The sequence below is a fragment of the Eptesicus fuscus genome, chromosome 17 (assembly GCF_027574615.1).
Source record: "Eptesicus fuscus isolate TK198812 chromosome 17, DD_ASM_mEF_20220401, whole genome shotgun sequence".
Taxonomy (NCBI): domain Eukaryota; kingdom Metazoa; phylum Chordata; class Mammalia; order Chiroptera; family Vespertilionidae; genus Eptesicus; species Eptesicus fuscus.
This window is the reverse complement of record NC_072489.1, coordinates 1588956-1610000: the sequence shown is the minus strand read 5'-3', so window position 1 is coordinate 1610000 and position 21045 is coordinate 1588956. Positions and strand designations below refer to the sequence as shown.

The window sequence follows — 21045 nt, the reverse complement described above, 5'->3', positions numbered from 1 at the left end:
GCCCACGGCCCCTCCTGCCCACGGCCCCTCCTGCCCCACATCCCCCTCCTGCCCACGGCCCCTCCTGCCCCACAGCCCCTCCTGCCCCACAGCCCCTCCTGCCCCACGGCCCCCTCCTGCCCCACAGCCCCCTCCTGCCCCACAGCCCCCTCCTGCCCCACCGCCCCCTCCTGCCCACGGCCCCTCCTGCCCCACAGCCCCTCCTGCCCACGGCCCCTCCTGCCCCACAGCCCCTCCTGCCCATGGCCCCTCCTGCCCCACAGCCCCCTCCTGCCCACGGCCCCTCCTGCCCACGGCCCCTCCTGCCCACGGCCCCTCCTGCCCCACAGCCCCCTCCTGCCCACGGCCCCTCCTGCCCACGGCCCCTCCTGCCCACGGCCCCTCCTGCCCCACAGCCCCTCCTGCCCCACGGCCCCTCCTGCCCATGGCCCCTCCTGCCCATGGCCCCTCCTGCCCCACGGCCCCTCCTGCCCCACAGCCCCTCCTGCCCCACGGCCCCTCCTGCCCACGGCCCCTCCTGCCCACGGCCCCTCCTGCCCACGGCCCCTCCTGCCCCACGGCCCCTCCTGCCCCACGGCCCCTCCTGCCCACGGCCCCTCCTGCCCACGGCCCCTCCTGCCCACGGCCCCTCCTGCCCCACGGCCCCTCCTGCCCCACGGCCCCTCCTGCCCACGGCCCCTCCTGCCCACGGCCCCTCCTGCCCCACGGCCCCCTCCTGCCCACGGCCCCTCCTGCCCCACGGCCCCCTCTTGCCCACGGCCCCTCCTGCCCCACAGCCCCCTCCTGCCCACGGCCCCTCCTGCCCCACGGCCCCTCCTGCCCCACGGCCCCCTCCTGCCCCACGGCCCCCTCCTGCCCACGGCCCCTCCTGCCCCACAGCCCCCTCCTGCCCACGGCCCCTCCTGCCCACGGCCCCTCCTGCCCCACAGCCCCTCCTGCCCCACGGCCCCCTCCTGCTCATGGCCCCTCCTGCCCCACGGCCCCCTCCTGCCCACGGCCCCTCCTGCCCCACAGCCCCTCCTGCCCCACAGCCCCTCCTGCCCCACAGCCCCTCCTGCCCCACAGCCCCTCCTGCCCACAGCCCCCTCCTGCCCACGGCCCCTCCTGCCCACGGCCCCTCCTGCCCCACAGCCCCTCCTGCCCCACAGCCCCCTCCTGCCCCACAGCCCCCTCCTGCCCATGGCCCCTCCTGCCCCACAGCCCCCTCCTGCCCCACAGCCCCTCCTGCCCCACAGCCCCCTCCTGCCCCACAGCCCCTCCTGCCCACAGCCCCTCCTGCCCACGGCCCCTCCTGCCCCACGGCCCCTCCTGCCCACGGCCCCTCCTGCCCCACAGCCCCCTCCTGCCCCACAGCCCCTCCTGCCCACGGCCCCTCCTGCCCCACGGCCCCTCCTGCCCACGGCCCCTCCTGCCCACAGCCCCTCCTGCCCCACGGCCCCCTCCTGCCCCACAGCCCCCTCCTGCTCCACAGCCCCTCCTGCCCACGGCCCCTCCTGCCCACGGCCCCTCCTGCCCCACAGCCCCTCCTGCCCCACAGCCCCTCCTGCCCACGGCCCCTCCTGCCCCACAGCCCCTCCTGCCCCACAGCCCCTCCTGCCCCACAGCCCCTCCTGCCCCACCGCCCCTCCTGCCCCACAGCCCCCTCCTGCCCACGGCCCCTCCTGCCCCACGGCCCCCTCCTGCCCACGCCCCCTCCTGCCCACGGCCCCTCCTGCCCCACGGCCCCCTCCTGCCCACGGCCCCCTCCTGCCCCACGGGCCCCTCCTGTCCATCCTCCATCTGCTTCTCACCCCAACAGCATGGAGAGGTGCCAGGAGCACAGTCTCAGTGGCCCATACGGCTATGCCGCTGCTTTGGGGGTCACCAGTGTATGCAGGCTGAGGACAAGGCAGGGAGGTGCTGGGGTGCAAGGGCTATTCTGGGGCGTGATGGGGGAGGCTGGGAGGCAGCAGGGCTCCTCCCAAAGCCGGGGTCCGCTGGTCTTCCCAGGCCTGTGAGGCGACAGAGCCTCCGTGCTCCCCGGCGTTTGTCCTGGATCTTCAGACGGCGTCCTTGCAGCAGCCGCCATGACCGCCACACACCTGTCTGGGGGCCCCCTCCCACCCTCTTCCTGTCTTCTCTTCCTGCTCCCCGACACCCGTGGGAGGAGCGGGGTGGCGTGAGGAGCAACACCTGAGAGCAGGGCTGCCTCGGCCGCGGTGGCTCCGCCCTGAGGAGGCCGCTGGTGTTCGCTCCGGATCGGGCTCTCGGTCGCGGTGGGAGGAGAGTGATGGGCAGGCCTGGCCCGGCCTGGAGCCCGCTGGGGTTCGGCTCCTGGCGCTGCTCCTCTGCCCCTTCCCCCCACTCCCCCCGCGCTCCCTAGGGCTCTGCCCCCGCCGTCTCCCCCAGGACCAGCTGCACTGGGGACCGCTCAGCAGAGGGGCCTTCTCAGAGTCGCAGTCCCCGGCACCCCCGCTGGCAGTGACGCCCCGGTCTGGCGTGTCCATCAGCACAACGCCGGTCGCTCAGGCCGCCACCCCTGGCCCAGGACCGGAGGTCTTTCCAAGGCTTGAGAGTGCTTCCTGGGCGTGGATCCTCCGAGGGAGTCCTCCTCCCGAAGCCACCTATGTTCTTACTCCGGAGCGTGGCCGTGGGCTCAGAGGCCCATCCCTGCCCCGCCCCCCCCCCGGGGCTCCCCTGCACTGCCCGGAGGGGCCGGCACCTGGAGCCGTCCTCAGGCCTCCCCACCGCTCGGCCGCTGTGGCCACAGGCCCAGTGCAGCCGCTGCCTGTTTGGAGAACGGTTTATTGCCTCAGCCCTAGTCCGTGTATCTGCTCTGGCTCCTTGGTCCTTCACCAGAAATCCGGCAGACCTTCCCCCCCTGGTCCTACTCCTCTGCACAGCCATGCCTTTGCATAGTGCTGCCCCCACCCCCCATAAACGCCTCACCTCTCACCCTCCGAATCCATCTAGACTGAGCTGCTACACCCCCCCCCCCCCCCTGCTGTCACCTGAGCAGGCGCCCCGTGCCCCTCTCACAGAGCTTGTGTGCGAGACCACACGGCACGGATCCCTCGGTTCTCCGGTTGATGTTCGGATCCACCCCCAGCTCTGGTGCCTGCGGCGGGCGAGTCCCAATCTGCCCGGCCCCACCTGGGTTTGAGGGTGCACCTGGAGCCAGAGGGTCGCTGCTCAGAGACTGTGTCCCACTCGCAGCGTCAGCACCCTGGCTGCCGCGGCCTCCACTGTGTGTCCCATCAGCACCCTGGCCGCCCCGGCCTCCACTGTGTGTCCCATCAGCACCCTGGCCGCCCCGGCCTCCACTGTGTGTCCCATCAGCACCCTGGCCGCCCCGGCCTCCACTGGCGCCCTCTCTTGGGAAGTGTGTGTGGCGAAGGTTCCCTGCCTTGTCTTCCAGATCTCCAACCTCTACCTGTACGACAGCGTGCTGATGCTGGCCAACGCCTTCCACCGGAAGCTGGAGGACCGCAAGTGGCACAGCATGGCCAGCCTCAACTGCATCCGCAAGTCCACCAAGCCATGGAATGGAGGGCGGTCCATGCTGGACACGATCAAAAAGGTGTGTGAGACCGACACCCCCGGGCCGGCCCACCCAGGCCTCCTTCATCCCACCTGCCTCCTCCAGGGGCCTGGCATGGAGTTCTTGCGTGGAGGCCCTGCCCAGGCCTCTCCTTGCCACGCTTCTGGTCCCAGCATTCGAGGGAGGAGTGAGCAGTTCATGCTGTGTGTTATTGTTCCCGTCTCTGTTTTCACATAAGGAGGCTGGAGAGGCGAAGTAATTCCCCTGGGCACAAAGACAGTAGTCTCCTTCTCCACAGCTTCACTTCCAGCAGTTTCACTTACCTGTGGCCAACAAAGGTTGGAAAGTATTACATGGAAAGTTCCAGAAATAAGTCATTTACACATTGTAAGTTGCACGTCATTCTGGGTGCCTGCTTCATCTCATCACAGAGGCATTGTAGCATCTCACATTGTCATGTGAAGAGGAGGTGCATGCAGTAAAAGAAGCTATTTTGAGAGAGAGAGACCACCTTTATATAACTTCTATTGCAGTGCACTAGTCCTATCTAATCAAGAGGGAATGTGCTAATTGGCCATCACTCCGTCACAAAGATGGCTGCATCCACAGCTGAGGCCAAGTTCCCATAAGGAGCCTTAATGAGCAATCAGCAGGGACCTGAGGCTACGCCTTCCCCCACCCCCGTGGGGCTTGACACGGGATCTCAGGCCGCGCCCCCCACCTGGCGGGGCTAGATGGAGGACCTCAAGGCATATCCCCCACTCCAGTCTGGGCTGGGGGAACTTAGGCCCCTGTCCTAGTGCCGAGCCAGGGGACCTGAGGCTATGCTCGCTGCCCGGCAGGGCTTGACAAGGGTGGGACTGGCCAGGTCTGGATCTAGCCCAATGGGGGGGGGCCAGCCGGGTCTGGGTCTTATGCAATTTTGAGGTGCATGTGGGTGGGCGGGACTTGACTCTGGGTCCCATGGTGTGCCCCAGACTCTGACAGGAGGAAGGTTTTCATATACATTTTACTAATTTTCTTTTAACTCTGACTCTTCTATTATAGAGAAAGGGCAAATAGCAATATTAAATTATTTCCTCTACTTAATCCCATTTTAATGTGCACGAATTTCATGCACCAGGTCACTAGTATTATTATAATTGTTCTACTTGTTATAGTTATTGTCGTTAGTCTCTTATTGTGACTCATTTATCAATTAAACTTTATCATAGGTATGGGGATGTATAGAAAAACATGGTATATCAGACTTTGGTCCTATCCAGGGCTTTGGGCATCACTGGGGTCTGGACCGCCCCGCTGTGGACAGGGGCTGCTCCCAGGATAAAGCAGCTGCTTTCCCGTGTGTGCTGTCTGCAAGAGAGGCTGACTCAGTGGCAGCACATGTGCTGATCAGCCAGGACCTCAGCTGTGTGTATGTGTGTGCATGTACTACTATATGTGCGTACACACATGTGCATGCAGGTGCGTTCATCTGGGTGTGTATGTGCGTGCATGTATGTATGTGTATGCATGTGTGTGCAGATACATGTGGACATATGCAAACATGGGCATAGGTGGACATCTGGATGTGTGCCCATGCACATGTACATATATGTGTACACACATGTCTGTGCTCGACCTGGTGTGTGTATGTTAACATGTGCACATATGTGTTCACACATGTGGGGACATGCTCATCGGTGTGTGCATGTGCAGGTTCTCTGCACCCCTGAGGCATGCTAAGCAGCACACCCCGGTGGCAGGCTGGGTTGGAAGAGAACTGGCTAATCCACGGAGGTTTGTTAGGGTGACTGGCTGTAGAGGCCTCTAAGGAGCATGTAAGGACATCGCCTGTGCTGGGAGCTCAATGACAGCAAACCGCCGGGGTTTCCACAGCGCTGGGCACTGTGTGTTACAGCGGCTGGGGGCCTCTTGGGCCAGCTCAGTCTCTGGGACCTTCCCAGCTCCCAGTCTGTGGGAGGTCATGGCTGGATGAGGGCCCTTCCCAGACTTGAAGGAAGAAGGGGGCTACCACAGGCTACCCAGCCTCTGTCTGCTCCTGCAGAGCCCACTGAGCCACGGAGAGGCGCTGGGCACGCCCCCCTGCGCGTCTGCGGTCACCGTGCTGACTTCTCTGTGCTGCCGGAGCGCCTGACGGGGGCTAGTCACTCCAGGCTGAAGCGGGAGGTGGGAGGTGACGTGCACACGGCACCGTGGCCATGCCCGGCCTGAGCTGGGCACGGCCTCATTCTTGTGCCGGCTGCCCTGCAGCTCCCACCATGTGTCCGGCGGGTGTGACTGTGTGTGTGCTCTATTGACCTTGGATGTCCCGCTTGGCTCAGGCTGAGTGAGCCCGTGGGGCAGGGTTAGGGGTGGACTGTGAGCTCCAGGGGGGAGGGGACATGCCAGCACCGGGTCTGGCATGGGGCAGCCCTATAATCCTGCTGACCGCATCAGTGACGGGCGCAGGCGTGAGGGGTTCCCCGTGAGCAAGGGCCTGGGAAGGGCTGGCCCGCGGGGAGGCCCAGGCCCGCAGGCGTGCCCCCAGACCGTGTTACTCACTTCTCGGTGACCGCTGTGCTCTCCCTTGCCTTGGGGCCCGCTCCCCGCCCTCCCCGTCCATGTCTGCCTGACTCTCCGATGTCTGTCCTCTCTGCAGGGTCACATCACCGGCCTCACAGGGGTGATGGAGTTTCGGGAGGATCGCTCGAACCCCTACGTCCAGTTTGAAATCCTCGGCACAACCTACAGTGAGACCTTCGGCAAAGACATGCGTAAGGTGAGCCGCAGGGCGCCGCGCCCTCCGCCCGCTGCGGGGCCCAGGCCTGCGCGGTGTCATGGCGGGAGGAGGCCGAGACGGTCAGCCGGAAGGAGCCCACGTGCTGCTCGTGTGGCCGCACAGCGGGCCGGAGGGCGGCCTGCGGCCGGTGAGGCGGGGCCTCGCGCTCCCACAGCCCCTGGGACCAGCCAGCGGCAGGCCCGGGGTGCCGGCGGCCGAGGCAGGAGCGGTGCAGCCAGAGGGCGTCCTCCGGTCCAGGGTCCAGGAGTGGACAAGGCCATGAGCGGGCAAGCGAGCAGGGGAGGTGCGGAGCGCGTGCTGGGCCCTGTAGGGAGAAACGAGGGGCACGCGGGCTCACACTCGGGGGTTCGTCCATTGTATTTGGTGCTCAGGCAATGGCAGGCCTGGGCTCTCCGTGACCCTCTCCTTCTCTGTGGGGGTTCAGGGGTGCACGGGGCTGGCTGGGGCCCAGGGCTGGAATCCCCAAGGTTAAGCCACCGCTGGAAGCGCTCACGATGTGAAGGAGCCACAGGCTCCTCTAACCAGCATTAAAGCCTGGCACGCACTCGGCACGGATGCACACCCAGTCACACACAGGGACACACAGCCACACACACACCCAGTCTCACACACACAGGGACCCACAGCCACACACACACAGGGACACACAGCCACACACACACCCAGTCACACACACACAGGGACCCACAGCCACACACACAGGGACACACAGCCACACACACACAGGGACACACAGCCACACACACACCCAGTCACACACACACAGGGACCCACAGCCACACACACACAGGGACACACACAGCCACACACACACACAGTCACATACAGGGACACACAGCCACACACATGCACACACAGTCACATATGTGCACACAGTCACACACATGTGCACCCTCCGTTGCACACACTCACACACATGTGTGCACTCAGTCACACATGCACACACCCGATCACACAGTCACACGTGTGTGCACATAGTCACATGCATGTGTGCACAAGTGCACACAGAGTCACACATGTGCACACCCAGCCCCACACACGTGTGCACTCCCAGTCACACACTTTCTGTGCACTTGAGAGAAAGATGTCCCTCCCAAGGACAGTTGCGGGGAGGGAAGCGTGGCGCGCCCTCAGCAGGACGAGGCAGAGCTGGCAGGGTCTCTGCCCGGCTCCTGGCTCCTGGCACTGGCTGAGGGCAGTGCGGGGCAGCAGGGTCCTCCGAAGGGTGCTGAGGGTCTCGGTGAGGGGACTCGGGCTGTGTTCCCTGGGGACCTGGCCGGAGGACGGCGTGTGTGGCGAGGGTGTGAGTCTGGTGGCACTGAGGAGCAGCCCTCAGGCACAGTGTGGGCGGGGACTGACCCAGGGAGGCTGAGGGTCCGTGTGCCATGGGGCAGGACTTTCCGCCCATCTGTGACGGAAGGTTAGGGCACGGGTGGTCGGAAAGGTGGCAGAAGGCTCAGTAACTGGTTGAGAGGCAGTGGTGACCCACGTGGTTTGAAGACATGGACGCTCAAAGGCTTGTTTGTGGCACCACAGAGGGTGGACGTCGACGGTGTGACACCAGTGGGCCAGGTGTGCCCTGGAATGTCCAGGCTGTGGGGGTGCCAGTGAGGGATGCCCGAGCGGTGAGGCTGGGGGAGGGCTGGGCCGGGGCCAGGAACTGCCTGGGTTGGGCTCCCACCTGCTCAGGGAACCCGGGCTGGGCCCTCAGTCACGTGTGAAAGGCCCCTGCCGCGTGCAGCTGCCTGCTGAAGCGACATCCGTGCCCGCAGGTCCTTGCCAGCATGCCTCCGGCAGCTCAGGGTGATGACAGGCAGGCTGTGTGCGGCTCCTGGGCTGCCACCCCCCTCAGCTCAGCTCACCCCAGGGTCCCCGCAGTGGGTGGGAGTGTTGGCTGTGGAACCTTTGCCCCATCTCTGCAGCTGATGGGGGCCGTGCTGGCCTCTCCAGGGGCCTGAAAGGGGAGGCAGCACCCTCCACTTCCTGCTGCAGGTGCCTGGGCCTCTGGTTGCCACGGCAACGCTCCTCCAACACCCCTGGTAAGGAGCCTCTGAGCAGGGAGTGCGATGTGACTGAGCTGGGAGAGAAGCTGATTTTCAAGTGGGCTTTATTCTAAAATGCATCCTTCTGTCATTTTAAAATCTGCCCTTAATAACTGCATATCCCCATTGTTATCTGTCTGCCTGGCAGCTTAACGCTGCTAAGGAGAAGTTATCTGGAAAGCAGGAGTGGGTTTATCCGAGCAAATGTTTGTGATTCAGACCGGATTTCATTGGAGCAAGGCCTGGTGGTTTCAGGATGGAGCGAGGACAGGGCCTGGGGCCGAGCACGTCCCAGCTAAAGGTCATCATTTAAAGGCAGGCTGAGCCCGGCCGGCGTGGCTCAGTGGTTGAGTGTCGACCTATGAACCAGGAGGTCATGGTTTGATTCCTGGTCAGGGCACATGCCCGGGTTACTGGCTCGATCCCCAAGGTGGGGCGTGCAGGAGGCAGCCAATCCATGATTCTCTCTCATCACTGATGTTTCTATCTCCCTCTTCCTTCCTCTCTGAGATCAACAAAAATATATTTATAAATAAGTACATACATACATAAAGGCAGGCTGAACTGGGCTTCTTCTGAACTGGGCTGTGAGGCATCGGCTGGGAATCGGGGTGGCACACAAATAAAGCGGGGGGCGGGCAGCAGGTTTGAGGGTGGGATTAGGGCTGTGGGGCACAGAAAGGCAAGCAAAGTTCAGTCCGTCTGAGGAGGCGGGGCACCTCCTGTGGTGCTGGGGAGCTGCTGGGGGAGCCAGCTGCATGGATGGCAGGTGCTGTCACGTGGGATCTGGGTTGGGTCCTGCAAGGATGACATATATCTTACTGTGTGCATGTATTCTAATGTGTTATTTATGTATCATCTGTCTGTGTCTGTCAGTCTACCTATCGATCTACTATTTATCTATCTATCTATCTATCTATCTATCTATCTACATATATATGCTAATTTAAAAATAACTACAGCAAACAAACAAACAGACACAAAACCCCAAGAAACCAAGTAGTTTCTTTAAGATTTAAACCAAGAGGGCTGATTTAAATTAGGGGGAAAAGGGATGTTTTCTCAAAGTAAATATTCTGGAGGTGAGTCTCAGGGAGGGAGGGTCACCCAGATGTTTGAGATCCAGTGGCACCGAGAGAGGGCGCTTACTCAGCCCTCGGGGAGGACGGAGGGTGGCCACCCCTTCCCCGCAGGGCGGGACCGGTTCGTTCAGTCCTCTGGGAAGAGTTCTCCTCCGCGGGTTCTGGGCGGCCGGGCCTGTGCCCCCTCGCAGTGAAGTCTGGGCAGCACAGCCCTGGGCTGTGTCTGCTTGGAGCTGCCAGCAGGCGGTCACCCAGCAGTGCTGGCAGGGGCAGGCGAGGCTGCAGGGCGGCTCCCAGGACGCGGCCCACATTCCCCCTGGCGCAGGCTGTTCCTGCGGGGCTTTCATTCCCATCGCCTTCCTCTTTGTTCCGACGGAAATCTCCGAAGGGGCTTCCCCTGGCCTCGGCCCACAGGTGTCCTTCGCTTATGACATGGTGAGCTGGGCCGCGTCGTGGGGGGCCCTCTGGGAAAGTCCCGAAGGCAGCAGGGGAGCTGTGTAGGACAGGAGAGGGGAGCTGAGCGGGGCCGCAGCTCCCCCTGTGGGCCGAGGTGCCTCACAGCCAGGCCGTCTCACTGTGGGGGCCTCTGTGTGGCTGCTGGCTCCGCCCTGACACTCCCTTCTCTGGGAGGCGGAGCTGCCAGGGCTCCCGGTTGGACAGCGGGCGCCGGGCAGTGGCCCTGTGGCAGGACAGGCAGTGGGCACTCCTTGCAGCGGGGCCAGTAGCTGGGCAGATGGGGCTTCCTCTGAGCCCAGACCCCACAGGAGCAGCGAGACCAGGCAGGCCTGGGGCGGGGCCAGGCCTCAGGCCGCGGCGGGAGGGCTCTGTGCCTGGGCAGTGCCCAGCTGCGAGCCGGTGTCAGCTCCTTCTCACGACTGAGGACCCAGAAGGGCCTGGCTTCACCTCGAAGAGGCTTCATCTGGAGGCTGCTCTGATGCGGTCGATGGGAGGAGGCAACTTGGCCCTCTTTTCCCGTGAGCGTGACTTGCCTGGAGTCCCAGCACAGCCTGCTCTCCTGGCAGGTTGCCCGGGGCGTCTGCCCTTCCGCGTCCTGATGCTGCTGGCGTGGGAGACTCGCTCCCTCTTCCCGCTCACACGGGTCCCTGGTACGTGCAATCTGGGCAAGAGGGCCAACTTCTTGAGGCCCTTTGAACCTTATTCCCACAGCAGGGGGTGGGTGTGGGCGGCCACGGGCAGGCCTGTGGGCAGAGCGCCCCCTGAGGAGAGAACAGGCTGTTTGCTGCTGCTTTCCACAGAAGAGAATGGCGCTGGGACCAGGAGACTGGGAAAGGCATCTGTTCAGTGGTTTTCAAGCTTCTGTCTGGTCCCGGGAAGCCTGTCCCAGCAGAAGCTTCCGGAACCACATATTCCCTGGCGCAGAGGCAGGCGGTGCAGGTGCGGGTGGGTTCTGAGCCCCTGCCCAGCAGCCAGCCCGTCTCCGGGTGCTGAGCAGCGCCGGCTGGGACCCCGGCCCTGAGGCTGCGGAGGCTGCAGAGGCGTGGCTGTGTAGTGGCTGAGCTGGAAGGCAGAGGTGGGGGGCCTCCTTGAACTCGCTCATGCTCCTCCGCCCACTCTCCACTCCATGCCCACGTCCCGCCGGGACCGGAGGCTCCCTCTCCTCTACGGGCTTACGGCCTCCTGCTTCCCCTGTGGGTTTGATCCTCCTACCGGCTGGCTTTGCTGGGAATCAAAGGCTCCCTGGCGCCAAGTCTGCAGGAGGCCTCGTGCTGCTGCTAATTGAGAGGGATGATTGCTCACCATGCAGCGACCGCCAGGCCGGGGACCCAGCCCTCTGGCTCAGAGTGCGCCCGCCATCACCGCTCCTGCCCAGGCCTGCGAGCCTGCGCTACGGTGCCCCACGTGCCCAGGGCTCCGGGCTCTGAGGGCGAGGCCGGGCGGCAGAGGCTCGGCCCGCAGGCAGGGTGCGCTCAGTAATGGGGTCAGAGCACCTCTCAGAGCGCAGGGGACGCCCAGCGGCTGGTGCCCGGGCCGGAGCCTCCGTGGCTGAGGGCTGGAGGGGTGCTGCTGGGGTGGGAGGGTCCAGCCGAGAACTGAGCGGAGTCTGTTCGGCTGCTCTATAGACTCCCGGCTGTGCGCAGTGCGCCGTAGACTTCAGCCCCTCACGGATTAGCATCCTTGCAGCGTATTTCCCCAGAAAATGTTACCCTTCCCAACTCTGTGCAGAACGGCTTTTAACAGAGCCGAGACCCCAAACAAACCCTGCTGCTTCCCCCGAGGAAAGGGACCGGGAAAAGATACAATTAAGTACTATTTCATTTTAAATCGCACTTGTCATTTTTTGAGATAGTGCCAATACCTGCTCATTTGGGGTAGAATGTTTAGAAAATAAAGATAAATGGAAAGAAGAATAAAGAAGTCAGCTTCAATTTCTGAACCGAGGAAGAAATACTGTTAGCATTTCTGGTGCATTTTACTTTCCCGCCTCTGTGCATGCAGGTAGACAGTGATAGGTCTGTTTCTCAAATTGCTGTTTATTGCACATACATTTGTAGCCTGACTTTCCTACTTAATGCTATATTGGGAGCATTTCCTCATTTCTTTAATCTTTTCACTATGATTTTTAATGGGAACATGTTACTCAGCTTACACTTATTTATCTTCCTATATGATGACTGTTCAGGCATTTTCACCATATTATTATAGAACTAGAGGCCCGGTGCATGAATTCGTGCACAAGTAGGGTCCCAAGGCGGGTGAGGGAGAACCAGGACCCGATGGGCCCTCCGGGCGGGTGGTGGGATGCCCTTGCTGGCCTGGGATCCGGATCCGTCCCACAGACGTTCCCACCAGTTGTCAGGAGCCACCTGCAGCCACTTTTTTTTTTTGACACTTCAACTGTTTATTTCATAATCAGAAATGGATCTACGTTCCCGCAGAGGATGGAACCCCACTGTAAGCAGACTGAAAGCGGAGAATGGGTAATTTCACACGGTGTCCCAGTTATCACCCAGATGGTGCACAGGTGCAGGCACACATGAATGAGGGAAATCTCACAGGCCGAGGGGCTCAAGAAGAACGTCACCCGCATGGTAACTAAATCCGAGTGTTCTAGAAACCAACCCCAGGCCGGCCACAGGCCTCACGGCACAGGACGGCCCCAACGCGCACGGGTGCTGGGCTCTGTGGTGACGGCGATCTGTCTGTGTGGTCATCTGTGGGCCGACTGCTCTCTTCCTCCTCACTTAGGGCGGCAGCACGTGAGGGCAGAGCGCGCTGTCAGGGAGTGGCCGGGCCCACGGGGTGAGAGGTGGACACCGAGGACGCCATCTCACCCCATTGTGGGGCGGGCCGGCCGGCCTTCCTCTGCCTGACCCCACCCAGGGAGGGACCGAGCAGGGTGTCCGCCGCTCCATTCTCCATCCTTCCATCTGTGACACCCGTCACCCTGCCAGGCCTCCCCCAAAGTGAGTTCAGCTCAATCCCTGAATGTAAAAGGGCACGGGGGGGGGGGGGGCCTCCACTCCAGTGCCCCCTGATTCCCAGCGACAGGACCTGGTCTCAGGACGGTGGCCACAGCTGCAGAACACAGACCTGTTTCAGGAAAAGGTGGGAATGCAGACTTCCGTATGAGCCGCTGTTCCGAAAGGTGCAGTGCATTCACACTGCGGCAAAGACGCCTTCAGGAGGAACATAAGCGGGTAAGTCAGGGCCAAGCCGGGCCATCTCCTCATCCAGCCTCTCCGAGGCGCGGACAGAACCCAGTCTCAGCTCTTGGCAGGACACTTCCGGGGGTTTTTAAGCCTAAAGGACAGTGGTCTGTCTCCATCCTTGTTCTTGGGATTTTTTCATCGTCGGATGAAAGGACACGTACATTGGGGCAATCCTCTGGAGATACAATATTCCAGTTGCACCCGTGTGAGGACGACAGCGCCCCTCAGAGGGAGGGAGCCGACAGACGGGGAGCAGGGAGTTCTGAAAACCAAAGCGACGACAGAGATGCTAGGCCTTTCCTTCACGTGTCGACACCCCTCCTCAGGGGCCTGCAGGCCGGGCGTCTGCTGGACCTTTCCCACTGATGTCCTGGCAGGCAGCCCTGGGCCCTGCTAGGCGGTGTGCAGGGCAGCCTGGGCCCGGGGGGAGTCCCCCCCCCCCCCAGCCACTCCTGGTCCAGCTCCTGCACACGGGCGCTGGTCTCCGGGGCCACACCGGCACGGCGGCGTAGATGCCTTCCACCTGCCGCAGCAGCGCCCTTCCGCACGCCCGTCCTCGCCTGGGCCTGGCCCCTGCCGCCTAGGCCTCCCGGCGCCGCCCGGACCTCCAGGAAGCGGCGGGGACTGGCCTCTTCAGCCTCAGGACCCGTCTGGGTGTCCAAAGCCGTGAGCGGCCTCACAGCGCAGCAGAGCCTCTCCGTCCCGGTCAAGGGGGAGCCCCTGGCAGTCTGTTCCTCGGGGTGCGGCAGGTGAGCACCCCACGTCCTCGTGGGACAGCTCCTTGGCCACGGGCCCGAGGATGTGCGCCAGGGACCGTCGGAGCTGGCCCCTCTGGAGCCTCACCGCCTCCGTCACGTCTCCACACGGAGTCCACGGCGGCGTCCTTCGAGGGAGGTCACTTTGCTCCACCATCTGGACCGTTTCACCTGAGGGTAGCACGGTCAGCACCCCGGGAACTAGGCAAACTGTGGGAACATCTTCTCGAAGGGCCTCAGGGTCTTGTCACAACACGGGGCCACAGTGACGTGGAAGATCTTGTCCGGGGACAGGTTCTGCCGTCTGGCGAAGTGATCCTTCCCCAGAGCCCGTGATCAGCTGGGGAGACGTGGCCGTGCAGAGGTGGGGGTGACGGGCTGACCCAGCGCACACTCTGCTTATCGGTCCCGGCCGGGGCAGGCGGAGGTCGGCATGGGTAGCCGGGCTCTTCCTCACGGCGCTGGCAGTCCCCACGCAGAGTCCTCTGACCCTCCAGGATGCTGAGGTCGCAGCTATCTTCACGTCAAAGACAGTGCGCCCAGGGCTTTGGAGGAAGCCGCAGAGCCTTCTGGATGCATCAGTGACACCGAGGCTGAATTTAGCAGCAAAATAAGGCAGAGACTGAGGACACACGGACCTGCCGGCCCCTTGTGCCGTGAGGTGTCACATCTCTTATTAGGGCTCAGAACAGGAGGAAGTCCTTGGTGTTCTGCTGAGAAACTTGGACTCCGTCCTCTGCGGTCACACATGTCACACGCCAGGCGGCCGCTCAGAAATATCGGCCTCGGCCGCTTATGGAGTGCTCCCCTCTCCGTTCTCCGGAGCCGGACTGCGGACGTTGACTGCGGCGTTCTCCTGGTCAGCGGTTTTGTTTTTTCACTCCGTTCCCTCCGGTGCAGTCCTCACACTTCATCGGGAGCGGGGCGGCCGGCGGGGGCCGGCTCGAGTGACCTGGAGGAAGCAGGGGGACAGCAGTCACCGCTGGTCGCTCCTGGCGCTGCTGGCGGTCTCCTTTCCTCCTTGGGGAGCGTCTAGGGAGGGGAGCGGCCGCAGTGCCCGAGGCCGAGTTCCAGGAGGCCGGCAGCGCTGTCGGGATCCTGCCGGGGGCGCTGGTCCTTTGGTGCCTGGCCTGTCCTCTGGAGATTGAACCTGCAGGACTACTAGGGAAGCCGGTCCCCGTTCCGCCCCATCTCCGCCACCGATTGATTGGAGCCTGAGGGCCGGGAGGAGGGACCAAGAGGCCTGCCTTCCAGCTGCTCCCAGTCCCTGCAGCACCACTCACCCTGGTTCCCCATTAGCCATCCCCTGATCAATGGACCCTGAGGGCGGGGGTGGGGGCAGGGGGAACTGGGGGCAGAGGTGCTTAATGCTCCTCATGGTGACGGGTTGTTTGGTCATCCTGGTTGTCACAGACTCCGGCTTTTTATAGATGTAGATATAGATAGTGTTGTAGTGAATACCCAGGACATACACAATGTTATTACATCTGTATTTATTTCCTTGTATTGTAAAGACGTGAAATTGCCAAACCAAAGATAATAAATAATTCTTAAGACTTTCTGTACTTGATACATATTTTCAAATTGATTATAGAAAGATTTAATAATTTTCACATCCACCAGTAGTATATGGAAGTTTGTTATATTCTATGTTCAAAAAGTTGAGTGTTATACACTGAGTGGCCAGATTATTATGATCTCTGAACGCATAATAACCTGGCCACTCAGTGTGTGTGTGTATGTGTGTGTGTGTGTGTGTGTGTGTGTGTATTAGAGACCCGGTGCATGCATTCGTGCATGGGTGGGATCCGGCCAGCCGAGGGAACAATTTGCATATTAGCCTTTTGTTATATAGGATATACACTGAGTGGCCAGATTATTATGCATTCAGAGATCATAATAATCTGGCCACTCAGTGTATATTCAACATTTTTTGCTAATTTGGTAGCTGTATGAAAAATCATGTTGCTAAATTTGCATTTCTTATGGGATTATATGTTTAAAAATATAATCATTGGTCATTTGAAGTTCATATTTTATAACTTATACCTCAGGTCCTTTGCTCTTTTATATCAGGGATGAAATTTTTACCAACTCATACACCTTTGTGTCAAATATTTTGTACTCATAGATTGTTTGCCTTTGAGTTAAGAAAAGATTTTCATATACAGACATTTAGAAATTTATGTTTGTATTCCTTAGAAAGTCATTCCTCACTCTTCACCCAATCTTTCTTCCATTGTGATTATTATTATTTTTGGTTTATTTTATTTCAGTGAAATCTGCCATCCACTTGAGTAGATTTGGGATAAGTTGTGGTGTGATGACCTAGCTTTTACATTTTTCAGTAATGTTTCCCACTACCATTTGTCCAGAATCCTGCCTTTCCCCATTGATTGAATGTCACCTTTTTCATATTTTCTACTAATTTTTACTTATCTCCTCATTGGTTAAAAAAATTCTTTTTTCTCTACGTTTTTCCCTCTCAGCTTAAATTTAATTCATCTTTGCACATTGTGAGACACTACTTGTCTGCAAGTAACAGAATGCTCGCCTCGAGTGGGTTAAATAATGAGAAAATCTCAACGTCTCACATAAGAAGCGGCCCTCCGCTCGGTGGCCCCGGGTCGGCCATGCAGAGGCTGAGGGCCCAGGGCCCAGGCTCTGTCCCTGTCCCGTCTTCTTCCTCGTCTCCGCAGGGCACGGTCTGCTGGCTCAGCTCCCGTGGCTGTAGCCGTTCACCTGCTGTGAAGAAAGGGCGGTTCCTCTGTGTGTCTCCTTTTAAGAACGGGCGACTGTCCCAGGAGTTGACCCTGGCTTCTCGTTTTCGTGGAACGGCCATTGCTTTGCTGTCATTGCAGCTGGCTTTGAGGTTCCCCCAGCTGCCTGCGCGGCAGGGCCCTGGCGTTTGTGACACCTGGCGCGCTCCCTTCCTAACATGTGAGGACAGAGCCTTGGACAGCGGGACGGAACTTAACGTGACATTACCGGCTCGTGGTTGGTTTAGGGGCTATTACCTTGATATCTTGGAAACTTTCGTTCCTGCTTTTTACATTTCCTTGAGTCATTTTAGTAATCTACAGAAACGCTTGCATATCATTGGCCCTTTCAAATTCATTGTTAATCTACATACGTTGCTAGTAAATCATGAAAACAATCTCTCTTTTCATCCCTACGATTGTGCACTTGTGTGGCTCCCTTTATTTCTCCTTAGACTTCACAGATTGTTTTTATTGATTGATAAAAGCTAGGTCTAATTGGTTTAATCAGTTCTGTTGTGTATTACTCTAATTAATGGATTATTTTCCTTCCTGTATCCCTACTGCCTAGTTATTGTTCATTTTAAACCTTTTATGTTAATTTTAAGATGTATTCCATGAGATGTTAAATAATTTATTTTTATTCTTTCTAATTTTGGAATGCTATTTTATTTTGGAGAGACTTGTGGCTGAGTCCTAGTAGTTTTTCTAATATAATTTGAAGTGTAACACTCATAGCCAAAAGAGCCTAAATCGTGAGTAAATCACAAGAATACCTTTTCCAGAAAGTAATCACATCCCTGCTGTCCACAGCATGGAGCACAGCCCAGCGACCAGTTTCTCTGGCGCCCCCTCCAGTCGTTACACTCACAGGAGCCGCATGGACTCCAGGGCACATGCTACCCCTCTGTCTGCCTCCTGTGCTCAGCTCCTCTGTGAGGCTCACTGTGGTCATAGCATGAACCTGCAGCTCACTCACTCCCACTGCGATTTAGAGTCGTTTTCATTATCCAGGGAGGGTGAGGCCAAGAGATCAGGAGATGCCTGTCTGCTCTTGGGAGGTGATTTGTTGCAGTTCCTAGGAGGAGGGTGCCTGCCCCACCACATGCCAACCACACAGGGCCCATCACAAGGGCCCACCACATAGGGCCCATCACACAGGCCCACCACACAGGCCCAAAACAGGCCCACCACACAGGCCCCATCACACAGGCCCCATCACACAGGCCCACCACACAGGGCCCACCACACAGGCCCAAAACAGGCCCATCACACAGGCCCCATCACACAGGCCCCACCACACAGGCCCATCACACAGGCCCACCACACAGGCCCAAAACAGGCCCACCACACAGGCCCATCACACAGGCCCACCACACAGGGCCCATCACACAGGCCCATCACACAGGCCCACCACACAGGGCCCATCACACAGGGCCCATCACACAGGCCCACCACACAGGGCCCATCACACAGGGCCCACCACACAGGGCCCACCACACAGGGCCCATCACACAGGCCCATCACACAGGGCCCATCACACAGGCCCACCTCACAGGCCCACCTCACAGGGCCCATCACACAGGGCCCATCACACAGGGCCCATCACACAGGGCCCATCACACGGGCCATCACACAGGGCCCACCACACAGGGCCCATCACACGGGCCCATCACACAGGGCCCATCACACAGGCCCACCACACAAGCCCATCACACAGGGCCCATCACACGGGCCTACCACACAGGCCCATCACACAGGCCCATCACACAGGCCCACCACACAGGCCCATCACACAGAGCCCATCACACAGGCCCACCACACAGGGCCCATCACACAGGCCCATCACACAGGCCCAGCACACAGAGCCCATCACACAGGCCCACCACAAAGGGCCCACCACACAGGGCCCACCAAACAGGGCCATCACACAGGGCCCATCACACAGGCCCATCACACAGGGCCACCACACAGGCCCATCACACAGGGCCCATCACACAGGCCCCACCACACAGGGCCCATCACACAGGCCCATCACACAGGGCCCACCACACAGGGCCCATTACATAGGGCCCATCACACAGGGCCCATCACACAGGGCCCATCACACGGGCCCACCACACAGAGCCCACCACACAGGGCCCATTACAAAGGGCCCATCACACAGGCCCATCACACAGGCCCACCACACAGGGCCCATCACACAGGGCCCATCACACAGGCCCACCACACAGGGCCCATCACACAGGCCCACCACACAGGGCCCATCACACAGGGCCCACCACACAGGGCCCATCACACAGGGCCCACCACACAGGTCCCATCACACAGGGCCCATCACACAGGGCCCATCACACAGGGCCATCACACAGGCCCCATCACACAGGCCCACCACACAGGCCCATCACACAGGGCCCATCACACAGGGCCCATCACACAGGCCCCATCACACAGGGCCCATCACACGGGCCCATCACACAGGGCCCATCACACAGGGCCCATCACACGGGCCCATCACACGGGACCATCACACAGGGCCCATCACACAGGGCCCATCACACGGGCCCATCACACGGGCCCATCACACAGGCCCACCACACAGGGCCCACAACACAGGCCCACCACACAGGGCCCATCACACAGGCCCACCACACAGGGCCCATCACACAGGGCCCACCACACAGGCCCACCACACAGGCCCATCACACAGGCCCACCACACAGGCCCATCACACAGGCCCACCACACAGGCCCACCACACAGGGCCCATCACACAGGCCCACCACACAGGCCCACCACACAGGCCCACCACACAGGCCCATCACACAGGGCCCATCACACAGGCCCATCACACAGGGCCCACCACACAGGCCCATCACACAGGGCCCATCACACAGGCCCATCACACAGGCCCATCACACAGGGCCCACCACACAGGCCCATCACACAGGGCCCATCACACAGGGCCCACCACACAGGGTCCATCACACAGGCCCACCACACAGGCCCATCACACAGGGCCCATCACACAGGCCCATCACACAGGGCCCACCACACAGGCCCATCACACAGGGCCCATCACACAGGGCCCACCACACAGGGCCCACCACACAGGGGCCACCACACAGGGCCATCACACAGGGCCCATCACACAGGCCCCACCACACAGGGCCCATCACACAGGCCCATCACACAGGGCCCATCACACAGAGCCCATCACACAGGCCCATCACACAGGGCCCACCACACAGGGTCCATCACACAGGGCCCATCACACAGAGCCCATCACACAGGCCCACCACACAGGGCCCATCACACAGGGCCCATCACACAGGCCCACCACACAGGGCCCATCACACAGGGCCCACCACACAGGGCCCATCACACAGGCCCATCACACAGGCCCACCACACAGGCCCATCACACAGGGCCCATCACACAGGGCCCATCACACGGGCCCATCACACAGGGCCCATCACACAGAGCCCATCACACAGGGCCATCACACAGGCCCACCACACAGGCCCCATCACACAGAGCCCACCACACAGGGCCCATCACACAGAGCCCATCACACAGGGCCCATCACACAGGGCCCATCACACAGGCCCATCACACAGGGCCCATCACACAGGGCCCATCACACAGGGCCCATCACACAGAGCCCATCACACAGGCCCATCACACAGGGCCCACCACACAGGGTCCATCACACAGGGCCCATCACACAGAGCCCATCACACAGGCCCACCACAAAGGGCCCATCACACAGGGTCCATCACACGGGCCCACCACACAGGCCCATCACACAGGGCCCACCACACAGGGCCCATCACACAGGGTCCATCACACAGGGCCCATCACACAGAGCCCATCACACAGGCCCACCACAAAGGGCCCATCACACAGGGTCCATCACACGGGCCCATCACACAGGCCCATCACACAGGGCCCACCACACAGGGTCCATCACACAGGCCCACCACACAGGCCCATCACACAGGGCCCATCACACGGGCCCATCACACAGGGCCCACCACACAGGGCCCATCACACGGGCCCATCACACAGGGCCCATCACACAGGCCCACCACACAGGCCCATCACACAGGGCCCATCACACGGGCCCATCACACAGGCCCACCACACAGGGCCCATCACACGGGCCCATCACACAGGGCCCACCACACAGGGCCCATCACACGGGCCCATCACACAGGGCCCATCACACAGGCCCACCACACAGGCCCATCACACAGGGCCCATCACACGGGCCTACCACACAGGCCCATCACACAGGCCCATCACACAGGCCCACCACACAGGCCCATCACACAGGCCCAGCACACAGAGCCCATCACACAGGCCCACCACAAAGGGCCCACCACACAGGGCCCACCACACAGGCCCACCACACAGGCCCATCACACAGAGC

General features: G+C 60.9%; 1 protein-coding gene across 1 annotated transcript in view; it reads left to right on the top strand.

The window, feature by feature from the left end:
- The window catches only part of GRID1 (glutamate ionotropic receptor delta type subunit 1), a 654829-nt gene that overhangs the window by 447170 nt on the left and 186614 nt on the right, over nucleotides 1–21045 (top strand). Inside the window, exons 7-8 of the mRNA XM_054729151.1 lie at nucleotides 3398–3559; nucleotides 6162–6281. Of these exons, the coding sequence (XP_054585126.1) occupies nucleotides 3398–3559; nucleotides 6162–6281 (282 nt within the window). The remainder of the gene's footprint in view (nucleotides 1–3397; nucleotides 3560–6161; nucleotides 6282–21045) is intronic.